The sequence below is a fragment of the Netta rufina genome (genome assembly GCF_964035555.1).
Source record: "Netta rufina genome assembly, chromosome: 5".
Lineage (NCBI taxonomy): Eukaryota > Metazoa > Chordata > Aves > Anseriformes > Anatidae > Netta > Netta rufina.
This window is the reverse complement of record NC_140128.1, coordinates 39,890,344-39,909,428: the sequence shown is the minus strand read 5'-3', so window position 1 is coordinate 39,909,428 and position 19,085 is coordinate 39,890,344. Positions and strand designations below refer to the sequence as shown.

Sequence of the window (19,085 nt, the reverse complement as noted above, 5' to 3'; positions counted from 1 at the left end):
AAGCTTTGGAAACTTTGGTTCAAATATCTGCCCTGAGCTGAGATTGCCCTGTGCCCTTGGGAAAGGACAGTCCACGTCTAGTGGCAATGGCAGTGTGCTGTCCCCTCTCTCAGAGGGGCTGCAAGGATATTCAGGGGCTAATGTAAAGGGGCACAGAGGCAGTGAGGTGAGATATAACCCAGCCTCTAATGATGGCCAGGATCAAGAGACAGTTTTCAAGTCAGGCGCGTAATAACGAAGCCCATTTGCAGATGAATCGGTCCCCAGACAGCTCAGTTGGAAGGAGCCCTGTGTCTCCTGTGGGGAACTGGAGGTCACAGGCCATGAACTAGCGCCGCAGAGCCCGCAGCTCCTGCTGGTGTGAGCTCACAGCCTCTTAGCAAGGACTGGGCAGGCTCCTGGCACAGAGCCTCCAGCCACCGCAGCGCAGCCAGGGGGGAGGCTGTGCAGCTACTCGCTCACCTTGCTGCTGCCTCTGACCACATTTCACAACTCCCCATCACCTGTTTGTGTGATCCTGCCACGTTTGGCAAGACAAACCTCACTCACCTGCCCAGCAAGAGAAACTTGACCTGGAAAAGGGAAACAGTGCACGGTGAGTGGAGACAAGGCAGGCAGGCACCCTCCATCCTCCAACCCTGGCAGCTCTAACCTCGTCCCACCTCTACGGCACTGCCTCACAGTGCTTCATTCTCCCCTGTAAGAGCTTGTTGCCAAAGCCAACACCCCCGGAGCGTCCACCCCAGCAGCTGCTGGCACAAGCAGTCGGTCACACTTCTCCCCAGCTGTACTGGACAAGAGCTGAAGAAGTGCAGTGCCAGGGCTCCCACACAGAGCTGAGGTCCCACGGGAGGCAGCCTGGCCAGCCAGCACCGACTGCAGAGCTGCAGTCTCGGGAGCCTGAAGCACCCAACCTCCCCTCCAAGGGCTTGAAGAGGTGATGTCTCGTGCCCCAGGAATATTGCTGGGCTGAAGGACACCTTGCATATTCACACAGATGTAGAAAGCCCGTATCAGCCACAAAACCACCCATGGGGACACGGTAGGACCTGGGAATTGCCCTCCCCTGTTAGGGACCCAGATGGAGCAGCTTTAACCTCACTCTACCCTCTCCTGCCGTGATGCCAGGGTGGGGTAATGCCTGCAGGATGCTTCCACGCAAGCTGTCCTGCAGCTGCTGTCTCCTTGCTGTCCAGTCTAGCGTCCAGTTGCTGCTCTCCCTTTGCTCTTCCAGGCTGAGGGGCAGCTCTTCTGCCTCTGCCTTCCTCATGGACAGGCGGATATCGGAGCTGGAGTAGGTGTAGCCATGTCCTGCTGGGCAAATCTCCTTGAAGGCTTCTGTGAGGGAAAATCAAATCAGAGCTTTAGAGGTTGGAAGGGAGAGGTTGATGCAGGGATCACAGGCAGATGTGCCTGCAGTACCCAGACATGATGGTGGGACGTGTGCAGGAAAGAGTGAAAATGGACAGGTGTCTGTGAAAGCAGGTACCACTTTCTCCCATCCTATCATTTTCTGGAGATTTCTAAGGGTTAACTCATGACAGAAGCACATCTTGGCTGCAGCGGGTGGACGCATCAAGCAGAAGGTATTTTCAACAGCTGCTGGCTGGTACTCCTGGACACCAAAACCTAAATCTCTCCCCCAGGTCAGTATTGCTAGGAAAGGGTCACCCCACAAGAAGGTTCAGAGTGAGTGAAGGAGCAGAGAAAAGCAATCCCCTGGCACTCAGGCACTGAACACTTCGCACACCACTCAAGATGCCCTACACACACCAGATTTTTCCCAGCCCTGAGGATTTCTGCGCCTTCTTCTCCCCATCCCACCCCACTCAGAGACATGCTGAACTCACCCCCGCTCCAGCAGCAGAGGTGAGGGAAGCCAAGCGAGACAGAAGGGCTGCCAAGCAAGGCCAGGCACAGCCGTGGCTGTGCTCTCCCCGCAGAGCTGTGGTTTCCCGGTCTCACCTGAGCCAGGCACAGGGCACGCCTCGCAGTTCTTGCCCCAGCCCTTGCCGACACGGCTGCAGCAGCAGATCTGCTGGGTGATTCGGTGCGAGAGGGGGAAGGAGCACACGCCTCCGGCCGCTGAGCGGTAACACAGCCCCTGCTCCATCGACACCGCCTTGTCCGCTGAAACGCAAGGACAGGGTCAGTGCCTGAGGTCCAGCCCCGTGCCCACCGAAGAGGGATCTGAGGGCACTCAGCCACTTGGGACTTTCTCTGCCCGTGCCCTCAGCCTGTCTCATCACAGGAGCAGGAGGCAGCACGCAGGCACACAGCCTCACACCCACCCCCACGTGCAAGAGGCACAAAGCTGCAGCCCCACTGAGCTGCGGGGTCCTGCTCATGTCCTGCCCGTCCCCGTGCTGCTGTTCCCCCGGAGCACTTACAGATGCAGTGGCTGCGGGAGGGGTCCAACATGGTGCCAGGCCTGCAGGTGCAGCGGAAGCTGCCGCGGGTGTTCAGACACTCGGCGTCTTTGCACAAGCCCTGCATCAAGCACTCGTTGATATCTGCGGGAAGAGGGAGCCCTGGCTCGGCTGACAGCCCCTGGCTGTGTGGCTGGGTGCAGGAAGGGCTGCGAGGTGGAGAGAAGCAGCCTCTGCCCTTTTGCTGTCCAGTCAAACCAGCCTCCAGAGCCTCGATGGTGCCTCAGGGGTGGAGGGATGAGGGAAGGGCACAGGGACTGGCGCCCCGTGTGGGTGCTGGCAGCGCTCTGGCTGCTGAGAGAGCCCACTGCTAGGCAGAAGGCGGTGGGCCAGGCTCTGGCTCATTGTTGTAGAGTCTTCTTCTGGGCTGTAGGTCATGCAAGAGGGAGGACACCAAATTGAAACACTGCCTCTGCCCCTGACTCAGCAAGCAACGTCAGGCAGTCTTCAGAAGGGAGCTGGGCTTCTCCCAGGGAAACGCCGTCAGTCTCATCTGCTTGGCCAGCAGTGAAGCCCTTCCTACAGCACCACGCAGGAATGTATGAGCTAAGCTGCAGAAGATGGGGGTTGGCAAAAGGTGCGTAAGGGGGGAGCCGAGGGCAGAACTCAGGGTGGAGGACAAAAAGGAAGCGCTCATCATGGGTTGATCCAGCTTTATATCTTCTCTAAAGACCTTGGCCCAGGAAAGTAAGTGTGCTGATGAAATGTGCCGTCTCGGGAAGCACAAACCGTTCAGGAAGAGCTGGATGGGAGTGTGGAGCTGGACAAACCTCAGCAGCACTCCACTACAGATCTCATGTGCTACAAGTGAAGAGGTTGGAGCAGCCAGTGAGAGCCCACAGACCATGCTGCTGTACGGGATGCCAACGCGGTGCGAGGCAGCTTCATGCAACCACTTCCCAAAGCCCCAGGGCAGTCCTACCACCAGCATACAAGGCCTTGCTGGAACCTCAGGAGCCCTCTAGAGACTGTCTCAAGGCGGACGGGGTGCAGGGAAGAGCTGCTGGGACACTTGGAAGAACACTGCCTGACAGCAGCTAGGCACACGAACAACTTTCCCCACTCTAGCTTATTCCTCGGAGCTGAGGCATCGCTGTTGGCAGAACTGGGGTGTCACACAGCCAGCTGTGACAGCTGGAGTTTAGACTTACTGACCGGAGAGGTCCTCTGCAGACCTGTGCTCTTAAACTCCTCCGTTCATTCCACCAGCTGTCCCACACGCGGCTGAGGCACACAGGGGCCACGAAAACCAGGTCACGATGTTCAGCCAGTTGGAAGTACCAATGCCACAGGGATGTGCAACAGGCCAGGGAGGAACTGCATCTGTCTGCACTGATCTAGAGCCGGCCCTTATGCAGTTCCTGGGGCAGAGCTTCAGCAGAGGATGGAGAACAACTCAACCCCCGGGTCTTCTTATGTGGGTTGCACAGACATCCCCTTGCATACTTCCTGATCACCCCAGACCCCAAGGAAGGACACCTCTCAAGCTCTCTCTAGATAGAGAAGTGTGAGCAAGTCCTGAGAGAATCTCCTCTGCTGACCAGAACTGGTGGCCTCAGAGCAGAAACCCAACAGAGAGATAACAAAGCTCGGCAGGGAGGATCAACAGAGCATGCCCTACATGGCAAGAAGACCTTCTCTGAAAGGATCTGCAGAGACTTTATGGCATGGATGATGCAGGAACCTGTGCACAGTGTGGTGCTGTCCCTTGCAGCTCAGGGAGGAGGGGGTGGCTGTGACAGTGCTGTGACAAGTGGCGTTTTCCTGCTCGGTGCCAAGCACAGGTGGGAGTTTACAAGCAAAAAGCAGTGCCCAGACCCCAGATGAGCTGGGAACCCTACTCGGAGAGGAGGCTCAGGCCGTGTGGCTGATCTCTGTCCCTCGCTGGCCCCACTTAGGGCCGTGTCACGCCGACACGCCCAGGGGATGAGGTGCTTGGCCTCCGCGTAAGCAAAGGGATTGAAGGGATTAGAGTAATGAGCGCACAAAACAAACAAGCACCAAGGGCTGCGCTTTGTGAGCTTAATTTAAACCAGGGCCACACACTGGCCTCGGTCCAGCCCCATTTTCCACTGGCAGCAGAAGACCCACCCACAGTGGAAGGCCCCGGGGGGAGCAGAGGCAGGCAGGCGCTCTGGGTGCCACACGCTCCTACCCCTGCCGCCAGCCAGAGCCATGGCTGACCCACAAGAAGAGGCCTCAGGCACCGTGAAACGAGGCTCATAAGCTGTCTCGGCTGCTTCCTCCCACCCGACACAAGCCTGCTGGTGCTCCTGAGGAACAACCACGCTGGGCCAGGCAGCCCGTGGTTTATACCAGTGTGTGGTGAGGAGAAAGGACCCAAGTCCGCAACAGGCACTGAGGTGCAGGTGTGTGTGGGACTGACACCAGGGACCCCAGCCCACAGACGCCTCTGCCCTGTGTCTAGAAAGCACATCACTCCTCCAGTGCCCCCCTTCAGCCTGCAAAGCCAGAGCCCAGCAGAAAGGCTGCTGAGCTCCTCTCCAACAAGCCAGTGGCCTCGGGAACTGGCAGCTCTCATCCAGCCCCTTGGCTCCCCTCCTACCTGGGCTCGCAAGAGAAGGTCCTGTGTGGCCTCTCCCAGTCCATCATCCCAATCACTCACTCTGGAGCTGAGCTGAGGTGCTGGGCTTCCAGACACACATCCCACAGCAACAGCAGGGATCGGAAACCACCTCGAGGCAGCAGACTGCAGAGCAGTGCTCCTCCAGCCTGGCTTACAAAGGAACACGCAGAGGCACACGTCTCTGGTTCAGGGCTTTTTCTGCGAGGAGACATCTTCCTAGCCAACTCCACATTGCCATTGCTCCTCAGCGTGCTGAGCCTCGCCCTGCTCCAGCGGGGACGCAGATCCAGAGCAGCGCCGCAAGTCCCGGCTCACTGCCATCAGTGGTTCCAGCTGCTCTGCTCCTCAGGCTCCCATTGAGCATCCCCGGGTGGCTCCTCACACCCATGGCACTGCCCATGGCCACACAAGGGGTGAGAGCTGAGCGCCACGGAGAATAGAAGCCGTTGTGCCGTTGAAAGTTCTCCCCCAGGACAATGGGGGGAGGTTGAATCATTAATTAAGGAAGCATGGTGGAAAGTCCCAGCGAGATGAGTCATTAGATTGCCAGCCCTGGGTTCGCGTGGCCAGGGCCCAGGCTCCCTGCTGCATCTTCTAGATGACACCTCGCAGCTTATCGTGAATCACGGGAAGGGAACCATAAAATTCTGCTGCAGTCAGAGCACGGAAAATGAAACACTGGGCCAAAGGATGCCAAATGAGTGTGAACCAGACAGAAAAGTGTGGTGGTGCCGTCCCCACATGGAGCTGAGGGACTGTGGGAGTGAGAAATGGATAGACCCCAGCAGCGCCGGGCAGGCAAGGCAGCCTGGCTGCCTGCACGAGTGACACACTCAGAACAGAGGAATCCACTTTTATGGCACTCTCCCCCTTAAAAAATCAGCAAATGAACAAGCAGTCAGCCTTCCAAAACAGTTTTCAGGCAACAGAACTGCTGTTGCTTCAGACTACAGGAGGAGAGCTGTGCGCTCACACTTGGCAGAGCAGCAGCACAGCCCCTTGCTGTGTGCACAGCAGGAACTGGGGACAGCATCCCAGCAGCAGGAGCAAACAGGTGAGCGCTCTCATGCTGGCCCAGCTCGGAGCTGACTGCATACAGCCTGAGTCATGTAGGTCAGGGTAACCTGTTGGGTTTTTCTTTTTTTTTTTTTTCTTTAGATGTTTGATGGAAACACAGGGATTTTTTGTAGATCTTTATCAGGCAAGTTAGGTAACGGTATTTTACTTGTGTAGTTAATTACACCTCTGCCTGACAGTGGATGTGAGAAGGAGAGAGAGGGATGAAGGCAGCATCCTTACCTTGGCAGTGGCTCCGATTCAGCCTCTTGTACCCCTGGGGACACTCCACCTGTCCGTTCTCCACCACAGGGTGTGCTGGGAAGAAAGCAAACAGTGAGGGACATAGGCAGCAGAGCCACCCATCAGCATCCTACCTTCTCCTCCACCCTCCCTGCAGAAGGTGTGCCTTGGGCAAGCCTGTGATGATGCCCAGGGCAGAGGGAGAGGTGGGCACTGCCACATTTCCCAAGTGGTGCCTTCTGCTGCTTGGCAGGTGCCACTCTGGTGGCTCAGAGGTGCTACATGTGCTTCGCCATCCATCCTTGTGCCACCTCATCTCCTCCCTGGCCAGCTCGGAGAGCCAAGTGGCACATGACAAGGGGGATCAGAGCAGAAGAAATGATGGAGGTCCATGATAAGATGCTGAAATAACAGGCCAGGGCCTGTTTATTACATTTTCCCTCTTTTTATTTTCTTCCTGCCCCAGTCAGTCTCACCCAAAGAGATAAAATAAATAAAATAGCTTTGTGGGTTTCAAAATGACCTATAACCTGCACAATTAAACCTCTCCCAAGTTTTTACAGGCAAATAAAATGTGGCCAATAAATATAAAGAAGGGCAAAGTTAGGCACTGTATTTTGGAGCAAGGGAAAGGGAATCAGGGAGGTGAAGGGTTGAGGAGTGAGTAAGCCTGGGGTGGGGTAGAAAGAAGGGTGCTTTGTCTAGGGATGGGATTTTCCCAGGGTGGGGTCTCTTTATAACATTATTCTGGACCGTATGAATGGAAATGAGGAGTGTGTGTAAGAGCTCAGTGACTGTCCAGCCGTACTCCCACCACCCAAACTCCTCCTGCCTCACATCAGCAGCACACACTGGCGTCATAAATGGAAAGCCCTTGATGGCAACAGCCGTATCTAGAATCTGGCAGCTTCCTAGCACATTGCAGCTTTCAAGAACCAGGGACAAACTGAGACCATGCCTCAGGCAGGAGATGTGCGGAAAGAGCCTGCAAAGGGTAAGAGAACAGTGTGCTGGGGGCAGAAAACAGGGTTGTCCATAACTCTTTGTCCTGGATACTCTGTCCTGTGATGCAGCTTGAAGCCATTCAAAGACATTTGGGGTTAGCAAAGAAATGTACGGGAACAACAAGCCGTTCCTCACCCTTCAGCAGACAGGAGAGTAGAAAGCCTGGGTTCCCCAGGTACATTAAATGAAGCTGCGAGGCTCTCTAGGTACAGGAGATCCTCAGTGGCCAAATGAAGGAAAATCTATCTACTCACCCCCTTCAACAGTTCAGCCATGGATTGTGGGCAGGAGGTGCATGTAAATACCCAGGTGTTAAGGGAAAGGGGGGTGCTGGTGATACTGGGAATCGCTGGGTACACTTCCAACCTTCTGGGAAGGGAAAAACAACCCCTGGCGCCCCAGCGGGATTCCAGGTCCTCCCACACCGCAGCCTGTGGGCTCGGGGCTGCCGACAGGCATTAACTGTGCTTGGAAGCATCTGTCAGCCTCAGCACAATGTGATAACAGACGCTCAAACGAAGCAGCATCGTTATGCGCAAGCCCTCCGACGGGGAGCCAAGCACGCTGGAGATCAAACAGTGATGACATGTGTCAGAGCCCTGCTCCCTCTCCACAAAGCTTTTTGCAGAGAAACGGAGCCTGTGCAGCATCCTTCAGCCAGATGCTGCCGGGGAGAAGGCAAGGCAGAAAACAGCGGCGATGGGGTGAGCGGGGCAGCTCTTGTGCCACCTCGGCACACCAGCGCGAGTCTGCAGAAACCTGCAGCTCATTACTGCAGCAAATCACTTCCTTCCATGAGCTCTGATCCTGCGAACAACAGCAGAGGTGGCAAAACCCCTCAAAAACCAGCCAAGGACACCTGAGCTTCCTGCAGAGGGGATCAGCATCCATCCCTCTCCCACGCCACTGGCACGAGTTTGGAGGCTGCTGCTCTGGAACCCAGCAAGGGGCAACGCCTGGGAAAAAGCAGATCTGGCGATCGGAGAGGGCAGAGGTCCCGGCCTCCTGTGTCTGTCTGACTGTCTGTGTACACTCTGTCCAGGAAGAGATTCTCCTGGAGGCTGAGCCTGGGCATGGAGCAGCTTAGCATCTGTTGGGCAGAGGGATTTCAGGCGTGCTGCCAGCAGGATGCCCTGGCTCCTGATTCAAGGCTGAGATTTTGGAGCATCGCCTCCTGGGCACTTCTGCCTCATGGGCTCAGCACTGATGGGTGGGCTCTACAGGGATCTGCCCACCCTCAGCCCTTCCTCATCTCCTCGTCTCTACCCTAAGCTAGGACAATTTTCAAGTACAGAATGAGAAGGAAAACAAATGCATGGAAATCGGGCATTTTGCAGTCTAGCAGGATGACTTCTAAGAAAAGGAGAACTTTGCCACTTCCAGGACCCACAGTCATTTCTGGAGACCCTGGCCTGGCCCCAGAGAAGAGCTGGATCACAGCATCTTCCCATGCTGGGCACAGAGCAAGCAGCCAGCAGGGTGGCCACCGTGCCTCCATTCACCCTGAATTTCCCAGCCTGTGGGCGAAGAAAGGAGCCAGGATGGTTTCACAAAACCAGGAGTGGTGGGGTGGTGGACCCTGCCAAACCTCAGCCCGGTTTGGTGTGGAGAGGATCAGCCTCCAGGGAGAAAACACCTTGAAGATAACAGGCCAAGAGCTAAGAGCTGTGGCTGTGGGAATAAGATGAATTCCTGGGCAGAATGGACAAGCCAAGGACATGAAACCTTGGGTCCTGCTCTGTCACATCTCTCCTCTCCTCGGGATGGTCTGTGGTAGGCAGGCTCCCTCAGGACTTTGTCCAATGCCCCAGCAAAGGCTCTGGAAGCTGGGGATGGGTGGGCAGGCACCAGTGGTAATGTACAACATGAAACCAAGCCCTCTGGTCCATGCAGTGTCACTAAGGATCTTCAAGGTGAAAAAGATGCTTGAGGGGAAAATGGCGCTGGTACTTACTGCTGGCCTTTGGGGTCGTTCCAACAGAGGGAACGTCATTCTGCTGCCATAGCGGTACGAGGGACTTCTGTGCTTGAAACACTTCTGCAGCGCTGTGCTGCTGTGCACTGAGACCACAATACTGCACGAGCGATGAGCAAAACGGGAACACCACCAAACGGGGCTCTCCTGAAAGCTTTGCACTCCTACAGGATAAGACTTCACAGCACACAGTGCAGAAAAAGCCCCCTCTGTAGCCTCCTTCCCGTATTTCCATTTTTTTTTCTTTTTTTTTTCTTTTTTTTTTTTCCCCTCCATATCCACCCGGATCTGATTGCAACAAGGGCAGACCAGGGGGTTGGTTTTCAAGGGGATTCCTGCTGCCGTTTCAGCGCCTGCAGGCACGGCGCAGAGGAGCGTGTGGCTCGCGGAGCCGGCTCCATGGGTGAGCTGCCACCCCTCGCGCGGTGGGAGGTCTGCCTGGGGAGCGCGGCGGACGCCAAGCCAGACATTACAGGATCCAACTTTCCAGTGAAATTCAGACTTTTCTCTAGGACAAAAAACTTGAAAAAACATGGGGAGGGGGAAAGAAAACAAAACAATAGCCCTTCGAAGACTTGTTTCTTCACGCAGCACGGGGAGATGTGCAGCGAGCACAACCGGCGCCATGGTGTGTGGCTGAGCCCACGCTCGGGCTGCTTGCAAGCCTGTGCTGCAGCGTGAAATAAGGACAGTGGGCACTGAAAAACCAGCACCTGGAAGATGCTGGTTTGCTGCCGTGCTCAGAAAATCCCCCAGATCCACCCAAACTGGCAGCTCCTGCATGGCAGAGGGTGTCCATCGCTGGTGTTGGTTTCTCCTGAAGCACTGTGAGGTTGCGGAGTCAGGGAGGAGGTGGATCAGAAGAGGGCCTGAGGCATGGACAAGCCACAGAAGGCCTCATCTCAGCAAGTGCAACCCCCTCCTCTACTGGCCAACTGCTTGTCCACTTTGTGTCTTCTACCGGAGAAACCCCGGGGATTTTCAGAGCTGCACACCTCAGCAAGCAGTCCCTCTGGTAAGTCTTGGAGTTCAAAAGTGAAAGAAAATAAATCTGAGGTGGGAGAAACTTGGTCTTACACCATAGCAAACACCTTGCCTTCAGATATAAACTCTGCATTACCTGTTTCCTTTGTCCCCGTGTGCCTGAGGAGGACCAAGGTATCCTAATGCTCAAGGAAAACCAGCTCACACCCTCCCTGGGACTTGTGTTGACCTGTAGCTTCCAGGGAAAGATGAAACACTCTCTGGACCTTGCTGGTTTTACTTTGCACAGACCATAGCTTGTCGTTGCTCCTGTGTGTTCTCCACAGGCTCATATCCCCAAAATTGGATGTGGTCTGGTAGGTAAGCAGGAGCAGATCTGCCCAGCAGCATGCCTGATACTGGCACTGCTCCAACGCCCTGCCTGTGTTTGGGCTTCCTCCCCGCCGTGTCCACGTGTCCTGTCTCCAGCAGCTTCCTCAGCCTGATCCCCTTCTCACACTACCAGCTTTCTTTGGGCTTTATCTTCCTCCTGTTGTGATGTAACCCCCTCTGCGGACAGCCCTGGCCTGCTCGCACCGCACCTCTCCCTCTGTTCTGAGCCCAGCTTTGAACACCGTCCCTTTAGAGTGCAGACACGGCATGCAAGTGCCTTAGCTTTTCTGAGGCGAGGCAAAACACAAAGAATAGCAGGGATTGGTCATGGCAGGTTCACTCGGACAGATGCCTGCCTTGGTTTCCTCCTCTCCTCTGATGTCTTTCCGCACACAAACATGCACCAAACATGAAAGCTGCGCTCGACAGAGACATCCGGACGTATCCAGACTCTACTAACAATCAGTGTCTCGGGCAGACAGTCAATCCAAACAAGTTCCCCATTTGTCTAGCTCTTGCCTGGCTGCACTTCTGTACATTTGTAAGTGTTTACACTGAGCTCGCTTCTGCCATTTCTGTCTCTGGTTGCTGGAATGAAATTCCCAGAGCTGTCAAGTCTGCTCTGGTGCATGCCTCCCCGGGACGCACGAGTGCAATGCCGAAGATCGCCGTGCCAGGAGGAAAGCTGGAAGCAGTCACTGGACATGTTATCTCTGTGCACGTGACAGCAGGTCACCGAGTGACAGCCCAGCAACTCTGAGAGAGGGAAACGCGAGCCAGCAAGCCCAGGAGACAGAAGGGACGTGAGTGCGGGACGTGGTCTGCAGCAGGGGCGATGCAGAGAGATGCCGTCACGCTGGAAAAGCAGAAGACCTGGGAGTCCCAGCAGAGGGTTACAGCACTCGGTGGCTCCATTAAAGCAGAAAGATCACAGAGAAAGGAGTGTTTCCCTGGCTCTACCCCAGGGTGAGAGCTCTTGTATGCAAAGTCAGCCCTCTGGAGAAAAGCGTGCCTTCATCCAGTGCCTGCCCCACAGCTCCCGTCGCTTGCACTGTGTGGTCTCCTGCATGTGGGGCTGGTTACAGGGCAGCCAGAGGTAGCCAGCAGAGGAAGATGCTTGCACACAATTAAAGAGGACCAAAACAGCCCCTTCAGCCAGCCTGAATTCCTGCCAAAATCAACACGACCCATTTGGTCTCCATAGGGAAACTGTATCCCCCAGAGCCAGAGGGACTGAGGACGGGATTTTCTAGTGGCACAGGAAGACAGCAGACCCACAGGGATACATTTTTCTTATCCCCATGGAATTAATCTGAAAAAAAAAGCCAGACAAGTGTCTGTCCACTCAATGAGGACCAGCAGCGGCAACCTCCCTGGAGCTGCAGCTGGGACTCAGGCATGCACCGAGCCGGGGGAGTGGGACCTGCTGGCAGTCAGGAGGCATTTCTTAAACACATTTGTTCAGCTGGCTGACTGCAAAGAGCACATGGGGGTATTTCATGGCTGTTTTCAAGGAAACCTGTGACTAAGGAATGATTTTGAAGCCTGATGGTCTACGTCCAGCAGAGGAGACCCTGCTGCAGCTCTGGCCATGATGGCTGAGAGAAGCCTAGCATCCTGGCATGGGCAAGGAGAAAGGAGGTGCAGAGATTTGGGAGCCATCTGCAGCCTAACAGAAGTGCTGAGCAGGCCTCCCCTGATGGAGGGGTCGTGGGGAAATAGAGCAAGCGGGAGACTGCTGTGAGGTGGGCAGGAGAAAGCCATGACCGGGGGGCATGCAAGTCAGATACTCATTAGAAAGAAAATACTGGAGTGCCATGGGAAGAAGAAGAAGGGGCTGAGGCATCTCTGGGGGTATTTCCCCAGCCGTGTGGTCACTCGCACCCTGGTGTGCCCAGGGCTCCCTTGGGGCTGGCACACGGAGGAGCTCAGGCCGGCAGCAGCATGGCCTGTGGCCACGGCAGAGCAGGGAAATGGCAGCAGGCAGAGCTCCTCGGAGCTGCACTGGGTTCCAGGATGCTGACAACCCAGTCTGTGATTGCAAGGAATTTGGCTCCAGACAGCATTACCCCCTGGCTGAGGAGGAGCTGAATCAGGGCAGCGCAGGGAGGACAAAGAGATGCAAACAGCTCTGGGAGGTGTACACAGGAGGGAGAGACAGCCCCGGGGCAGAGCTGGGAGGCACCGAAATCACACTGGCACAAAACCTCCTGCCTTGGACACCTCTGTTCTGTGGTCAGAGCACCGCTGGGTCTGATCCAGCACTTCTGTGCGGTGAAGACGTGAATGAGCAACCAAGCAACGATGAAGGAGGGCAGCAGGGGGGAAAAAAGGGAGCAGCTCCCTGCCTGCCCAAGCTGAACGGCAGCCTCCTGTAGCGCCCTGCATTGCTGGCACAGGCCAGCACCTTGCCCTGCTCTGCATCCAGCCGGCACCAGAGGCTAGAGCTGGTTCCTCACACCCCGTCCCATCTCACCCCATCCCCTCTCATCCCATCCCATCTCATCTCCCAGCCCTGAGCCCCCACGCCCTGGGCAGCGAAGGTGGGCAGCACGGCCACGTGCAAGGGGGACATCTCCCATGGGGGCTGCCCCCCAGGCAGGAGCCGTTCAGCACAGCCCCTCCACGTTCCCCTGCAAGGCGTGGGGGGGTGATAGACGATGGGCTGAGCCCCCCACCCCAGCTGGGATGGCACACACCCTCCCCACAACACACACGTGCTGCCGGGCGTGCGAGGAATCCCCGCTGGGGCCGGGTGGGCCCGTCCAGCTCCCCAGCACCGGCGCAGCAGCGCTGGATGCCTGTGCCCCTGGAACGGACAGCGGGTGTGCTCCTGCCAATTGTTTGATGTAGTGTTATTTCCAGAGCCCCTGCCAAGCCCGTGTCGGGCTGAGAGCAAGCCCGTAACTCTATAGGGCCGAGTCTGCAGCCTCCTCCGCTAATATGGGACTGCACCTCCTAAAACCGCGGCCGTTGTTTTCCCGTTTCTCCCTCCGAATGGGTCTGGCACAGAGGGACCCCTGGCAGCACAGGGCTGCCGTGGAGGCAGCGTGCCACGCGTGGAGCCAGCACCCACGCAGACCACAGCTCCCCGTGCCCTGGCAGCGGTGCTTACCTGGCCGCGGGGGGCAGGCCAGGCACCGGTCCACCCCCCAGAAGAGCCCCACGCTGCCGCAGCAGTCCTCCAGCCTGGTCAGCCCCGGCAGGGGGTTGGTGCACTGCAGAGAGAGGAGCAGGAGGTCAGGCGTCTCCCTCCAGGCTGGGGTCGGGACCGAGCGTCCGTCCCGCCTGGCTGGCAAGCAGGGACAAGGCTCGGGGTCAGCCGCCGGCACCGTGCTTGCAGCACAGCTCCCCGCAGGGCCAGGGATGCAGTTTAAGACAGTAAACAGTTCTGCAGACAGAAAAACACACGGCTCCCTCTCCTGCACCCCTCGGAGAGGAAGGGGACATCCAGTGGAGCAGAACACGCACCAGAGATGATATCACCCGGCAAAGCCCTCAGCTCAGCCCCGCGCCTGGCCGATTAGCCAGCAAAATGGGTGCACCACTCCAGCCCTGCAGGGAGCTGGCGGTCAGGCGCTTTCCTTTGCTTAATGAGTCTCTCCCCCCCTGCTTCAACCCCCCGGCAAGGCCCTCTGGATTACAGGCTTCCCCATCAGAGCCGAGCCGCCGCAGCCCACAGGCCAGGTCTGGCCCCCGTCCACGTGCGGATGGCGGCGTGCCCGGCGCTTGCATTCCCATCAGCTGGGCTGCAGGCTGAGCCGGGAGAGGCGAGCGCACCCCGCCGGGCTCCACAGACCGGCCCTGCTGCAGCCAAGCAAGGTGTGAGCGTGGCTGGGGCACCTCTGCCTCCCCCTCACCTCTTCTGAGACCTTCTCCTGCTCTGGAGCTGCTGTAGGAAGCTGCAGTGATCCTGAGAGCATCCCTGAGCTGGCCACGGGGCAGGCAAGCCTGCTCCGGGGGTCAGAGTGCCATTGTCTGCCCGCAGAGGAACAGGGCTTCTCCAGCCCCCTTCTGAGATGCCTGGGGTCCAATCTCATTATTTATTTATCTGGGCAATCCAGTTAGGGGTGTCCTGGATGGGAGCAACTAAAGGATGGGACAGGAAGCAGCAGCAGCCCTGGGAAAGGGCTGAGCAGGGAGAGGAGGCAGAGTCCCAGGCTGCCCCGCTGGGGTCTCGCTGAGAGCGAGCAGCTCCAGGGAACTCACAGGTGTTCCTGTGGGTGCCAAAAACCTCCAATACTTTTCCAGTGACGCAAGAGAAACATATGGGGAGAGACAAAATAAGAAATTATGATGACTGCGGGACGGGGGTGAGAAAGCCCCTCACGTGCGTTTGCTTCCCAAGCCCTGACCGAGCTGCCCAGGAAGGCGACGTTCCATGGAAATCAGACTTTCATTTATCGTCTGAGAGGGAAAGGAATTTTCCTATGTTTTATACGTTTCCTACAGTAATCACAGAGCGTGGCTGTAAATGTTGCTATAAATAGGGCACCCTTTTTTAAACGAGACTGTGTGTGAAAGCTATCAAGTCTGGGCTACGCTGCCCTGGGGCACAGCCTGCTTGGGGCAAAACAGCATGGGCCAAAACAAGGGATTTTCCTCCCAAGTAACACACACAATACATTCTTCCCACATAACACATCGCTGCCCGTGCCCGTAGGACTTGAGTGCAGTCCACACCGAACAGATTCACGTGATGGAAGCTACCATTCCTGCCCCATAGGCAAGCACACCACCCAGAGAACAAGCAATATCCCCACGCATTCCCCAAAACCCAGCGGGTGAGCCTTTACCTGCCCGTGGAGAGCCTCCCGAAAGCACCTCCCCAGCAGCCCCGGGGGTCTCTGCTGCCGGCCGCCCTCGGTGGCGATGCTGTTGCCGTTGGCGTTGGTGTAGGTGTGCCAGGGCACGGCGGGCGGCTGAGGCACCAGCACGGCCTCCACGCTGTTCTCCTCCGACACCTCCGAGTCGCCACGCACCCTGGCCACCTGGTGGATCTGCACGGTGGCCTCCGGAGGGTGGTTGATGTGGACGTTCACCAGGGAAGGGTTGAGGGAAGCTGGAAGGCAAGTTTAGGGCACAATCGTGACAATTTGGCAGCCGTCGGGCACCTGAAGAGTGTCTTGTCCAACACCAAAGTTATAAGAGAGGAGGTGTCTGCTGGACCCATCAGTGTTTTCTGCTTCTATGCTTTGTCCCGAAAACAGTACAAAGCTACCAAAAGTGTTCTCCAGCAACCTGGGCCCTTCAGAAGCTAGGAGAACCACTTTTCTAATAACCTAGCCCAAAACTGCAAGCATAAGGAAACAGTGGCTTCCATGGGGCTGAGAATGGCTGCCCTGACGGTCTGAGGAGCAGCCGTGGAGCAAGATGCAGAGATATCAGGGAGACCTGGGCTTCTGGCAGGGGAAACTGGCGTCATGAGGGAGCCACCAGCATGGGAAATGGTGGTGAGGATGGGTTTTCAAATCTAATTCTACTACAAAATTCAGGAAATCTGACTCAACATGGCCGCGCTCACCCAGCTGGTTGGACAAGGGCAGGGTGTAGGTGGAGTGCTTCATGGAGCCGCCGGACGGCGTGTTGGGCGCTCTCCCTCCTTGCTTCTTTTCCAGAGAGGGGGCGGGCAGGTGGCAAAACTTCCCCGTGGAGTTGGAGGGGCACCAGCACTCGTCCCGGCCCACGCAGCGGCCTCCGTTCAGGCAGGGGATCTGGCAGAAGTCTGCAAGGCAAAGGGACATCAGCTCAGTGGGGACACCGAGACACTGCCTCTAGCTGAGGAGCTGGCATGGGGCTGGCACGAGCCCTGTGGTGCCCCAGGGGCCTACCCTGTCCCCCCTGCACCCCACTACCCAGCACGTGGGGAATCTGGGGTCCTCCCTGAGCCCCTCAAAGAGCTGGGGCCATAACTCGGTGAAGAGCCCTTGCTTGGGGCCATGGCCAGCGTGGGGTGTCTGCAGGCAGCCAAGTCAGCACAATTCCTGCTCTTCTGCATCGAGGGATCGCGAGCCCCCTCCCCACTTGGCAGGGCTTTGCCTCCCGGCCCGGGAGGGAGCTGAGCAGGGACGGGAGAGGCAGAGGAGAGAACAGGCAGGGAGCCACGTGCAGGGCCTCTCTCCCGGCCAGCCCTGGCCCTGCCAGCAGCTGGGGTGGGGGAAGCGTGGAGTGGGACAGGACTGGGAGCAATTCGTCTGCTCGGAAAAAAAGCCTCCGCTGATGAAACTGAAGTCACGTCTTTCTGGCCTCATCAGATGGCTGGAGCAACCCTCTCCGTGTGAGCAGCACTTGGGCAAGGCATGGGATTTCCCGGCGGATCATCCTGACTCATTTCAGCGTGAGATGAGACACTGCTATTGCACATCCCAGCACGGCTTGTGATGTTCACCCCAGGGGACGGGCTCCCACCCTGCTGGGAGCTCATGTGCTCGAGCCCAGCAGACAGTTCTGGGGGGAACAGACACGCTTTGGACTGGGATCCAGGCATAAATTACCACAAACCCCATAACACTCGTTGTCCACAACTGCCAGACTTTGTACTCTCTCGGTGTAGGAGGAACCTGAGAGTCACAGAGGCTTTCAGGAGTAGTCCCACCAGGTCCCGTTGGCTGCTCCCATAGCTGGCTGGAGGTCAACGTGCCCACCCCACAGCCGGGTATCCCAGTGACCTGCCAAGCAGTCCCAGCAGCTCTCAAAGGCAAGCAGAGCTTTCTGCAGCCCTGTCTATAGGAGCAGCTTGCAACCTGCAGCCAGCTCTCCTGGCTGCCACGTGAGTGAAAGGAGAGAACAGGAGGAAATTAGGTGATGAAAGTCAGCCCCAGGACTGGATGCCAATGAAAGCAGTGAGCTGGCTCGGAGAAGGAGGGGGCGGCGGGGTTTGGCTGCAGGCCTGACTCGAGTGCATGCGTCCCCCCTACCTGGGGCGGGATGGAAACAGAATTTGCTTGCCCAGGAAAGAGAGCAATGAGGCAAGGTCTGTCTTCTTCCCCCAGAGGCAGAGATGGAGTAAGCCCCAAGGACTCCAGGAGACATCTTTCTAGCACTGGGAGAGGCCATCTCCTCCCGTCCCCAACCAGCCCAAGCCCTCCGTCTGTAGAGGCAGGGAAGGCAGAAGGAGGAGAGAGGGGGAGAGGCACAAAGGCGGGCTGGGGGCCTTGGGGTGCTCACAGATGCGGAAGCCAGACTTGGGATCGTGGTCGTGCCCCCCTTGGCTGTACAGAGTGGTGGTGTCTCCCTTCTCGCAGCTGTTGTAGCAGCGCCCGCTCCGGCACGTCTGCTTGCAGATGGTGGGCGTGAAGACGATTTTTATCTTCCTGATCTTCTCTGTCAGGTTGGCCCCTATGGAGGAGAAGAACAGTGCTAAGTGGAAGAAGCGTCTCCAGACCAGGGGGCGCTTAATCTGCATCTTGAGCTCCCGTGCATTCCCAGAGCAAGGACTTGAACTCCAATATTATTATTTTTTTCCCTGTTTTAAGCACCAGTCCTTCTCAGACCATTAGCATGGAGCCTGGCTGCCCTTAAGCCACTGACAAGCTTCCCACACAAATAACCACAGCGGTGTCCGTCAAGGACAGCGTGAGGTTTTGAAGTATATCCATGTCTCCCTGCGAGTGTCTGCTGACCTCCTGCGGTTACCTGCACTCCTCCCCTGGTCCCTTGCCATCGTCACATTAGGTACGGGGGAGACTCGCACTGACAGCTCTTGGAGGCTTGTGGAAAATGAACAACAGGCAGAGCTGTTGTGCAACCACGAACTAGCTGGCTTGACACCAGAGCCCTCCATCCCTGCCCAGCAAGACAGCAGTTTTGTGGGTCCCCCCTTGCTGTTCTCGCCCCCCACTCTTCCCGTTTCAACCCCTAATTTCGGATTGCAACTTCAGTTGGGCTCGCAGCCCTACTCATAAGGGCTGAGATGCTACATGGTGCCTTGGAGCTTCCTTGGGGAGCCATGGCTTCAGGGGCAGCCAAGCTGCAGAAGACAACTTGCATCTGTCCTAGCTGGGGAGCTGCTGAGGCTCTGCCTTGGAACCGCAGGCAGCCTGGCCTGATCCCTGCTCATGTCAGAAGGCACAAAGGGGGCAGCCAAAGGGAAGAACTAGGTGCTGGTTACACAATCTGACCTCCAGGGCTGCTCTAACAGAGAGAGAAGCTGGGAGGCACCATTCCTACAGGCTGAGGCAATCCCCGCTTCGGGGCAGCACGCCCCGGGAGGCATCTGTCACATCTCCCCAGCTGCCAGCATTTTCCTCCCCTTCAGCAGGGTCTCCTTCTTCACCACGCTCAGCAGCATCACCATTCTCACCCCTCTCTCCTCAGTCCTCCGTTTTTCTCCATTCTGCTCCCTTCTCCCCCTCGGAGCTGAGCTCTCCTCCTCTCCCCACCTCCAAGGTGCTACAGGGATGTCTGGGACCTCCTGTGACACCCCGGGACACAA

At 57.2% G+C, this 19,085-nt stretch overlaps 1 protein-coding gene across 2 annotated transcripts in view; it reads right to left on the bottom strand.

Moving 5' to 3' along the window:
* LTBP2 (latent transforming growth factor beta binding protein 2) overlaps positions 1 to 19,085 on the bottom strand; it is a 56,635-nt gene that overhangs the window by 12,741 nt on the left and 24,809 nt on the right. For both annotated transcript variants that reach the window (XM_084288193.1, XM_084288194.1), the window contains exons 5-13: positions 17,819 to 17,989; positions 16,176 to 16,376; positions 15,448 to 15,713; positions 13,767 to 13,869; positions 6,316 to 6,390; positions 2,391 to 2,513; positions 1,966 to 2,130; positions 1,108 to 1,338; positions 550 to 572 (exon numbers count right to left, since the gene is read on the bottom strand). In XM_084288193.1, the coding sequence (XP_084144319.1) occupies positions 550 to 572; positions 1,108 to 1,338; positions 1,966 to 2,130; positions 2,391 to 2,513; positions 6,316 to 6,390; positions 13,767 to 13,869; positions 15,448 to 15,713; positions 16,176 to 16,376; positions 17,819 to 17,989 (1,358 nt within the window). The remainder of the gene's footprint in view (positions 1 to 549; positions 573 to 1,107; positions 1,339 to 1,965; positions 2,131 to 2,390; positions 2,514 to 6,315; positions 6,391 to 13,766; positions 13,870 to 15,447; positions 15,714 to 16,175; positions 16,377 to 17,818; positions 17,990 to 19,085) is intronic.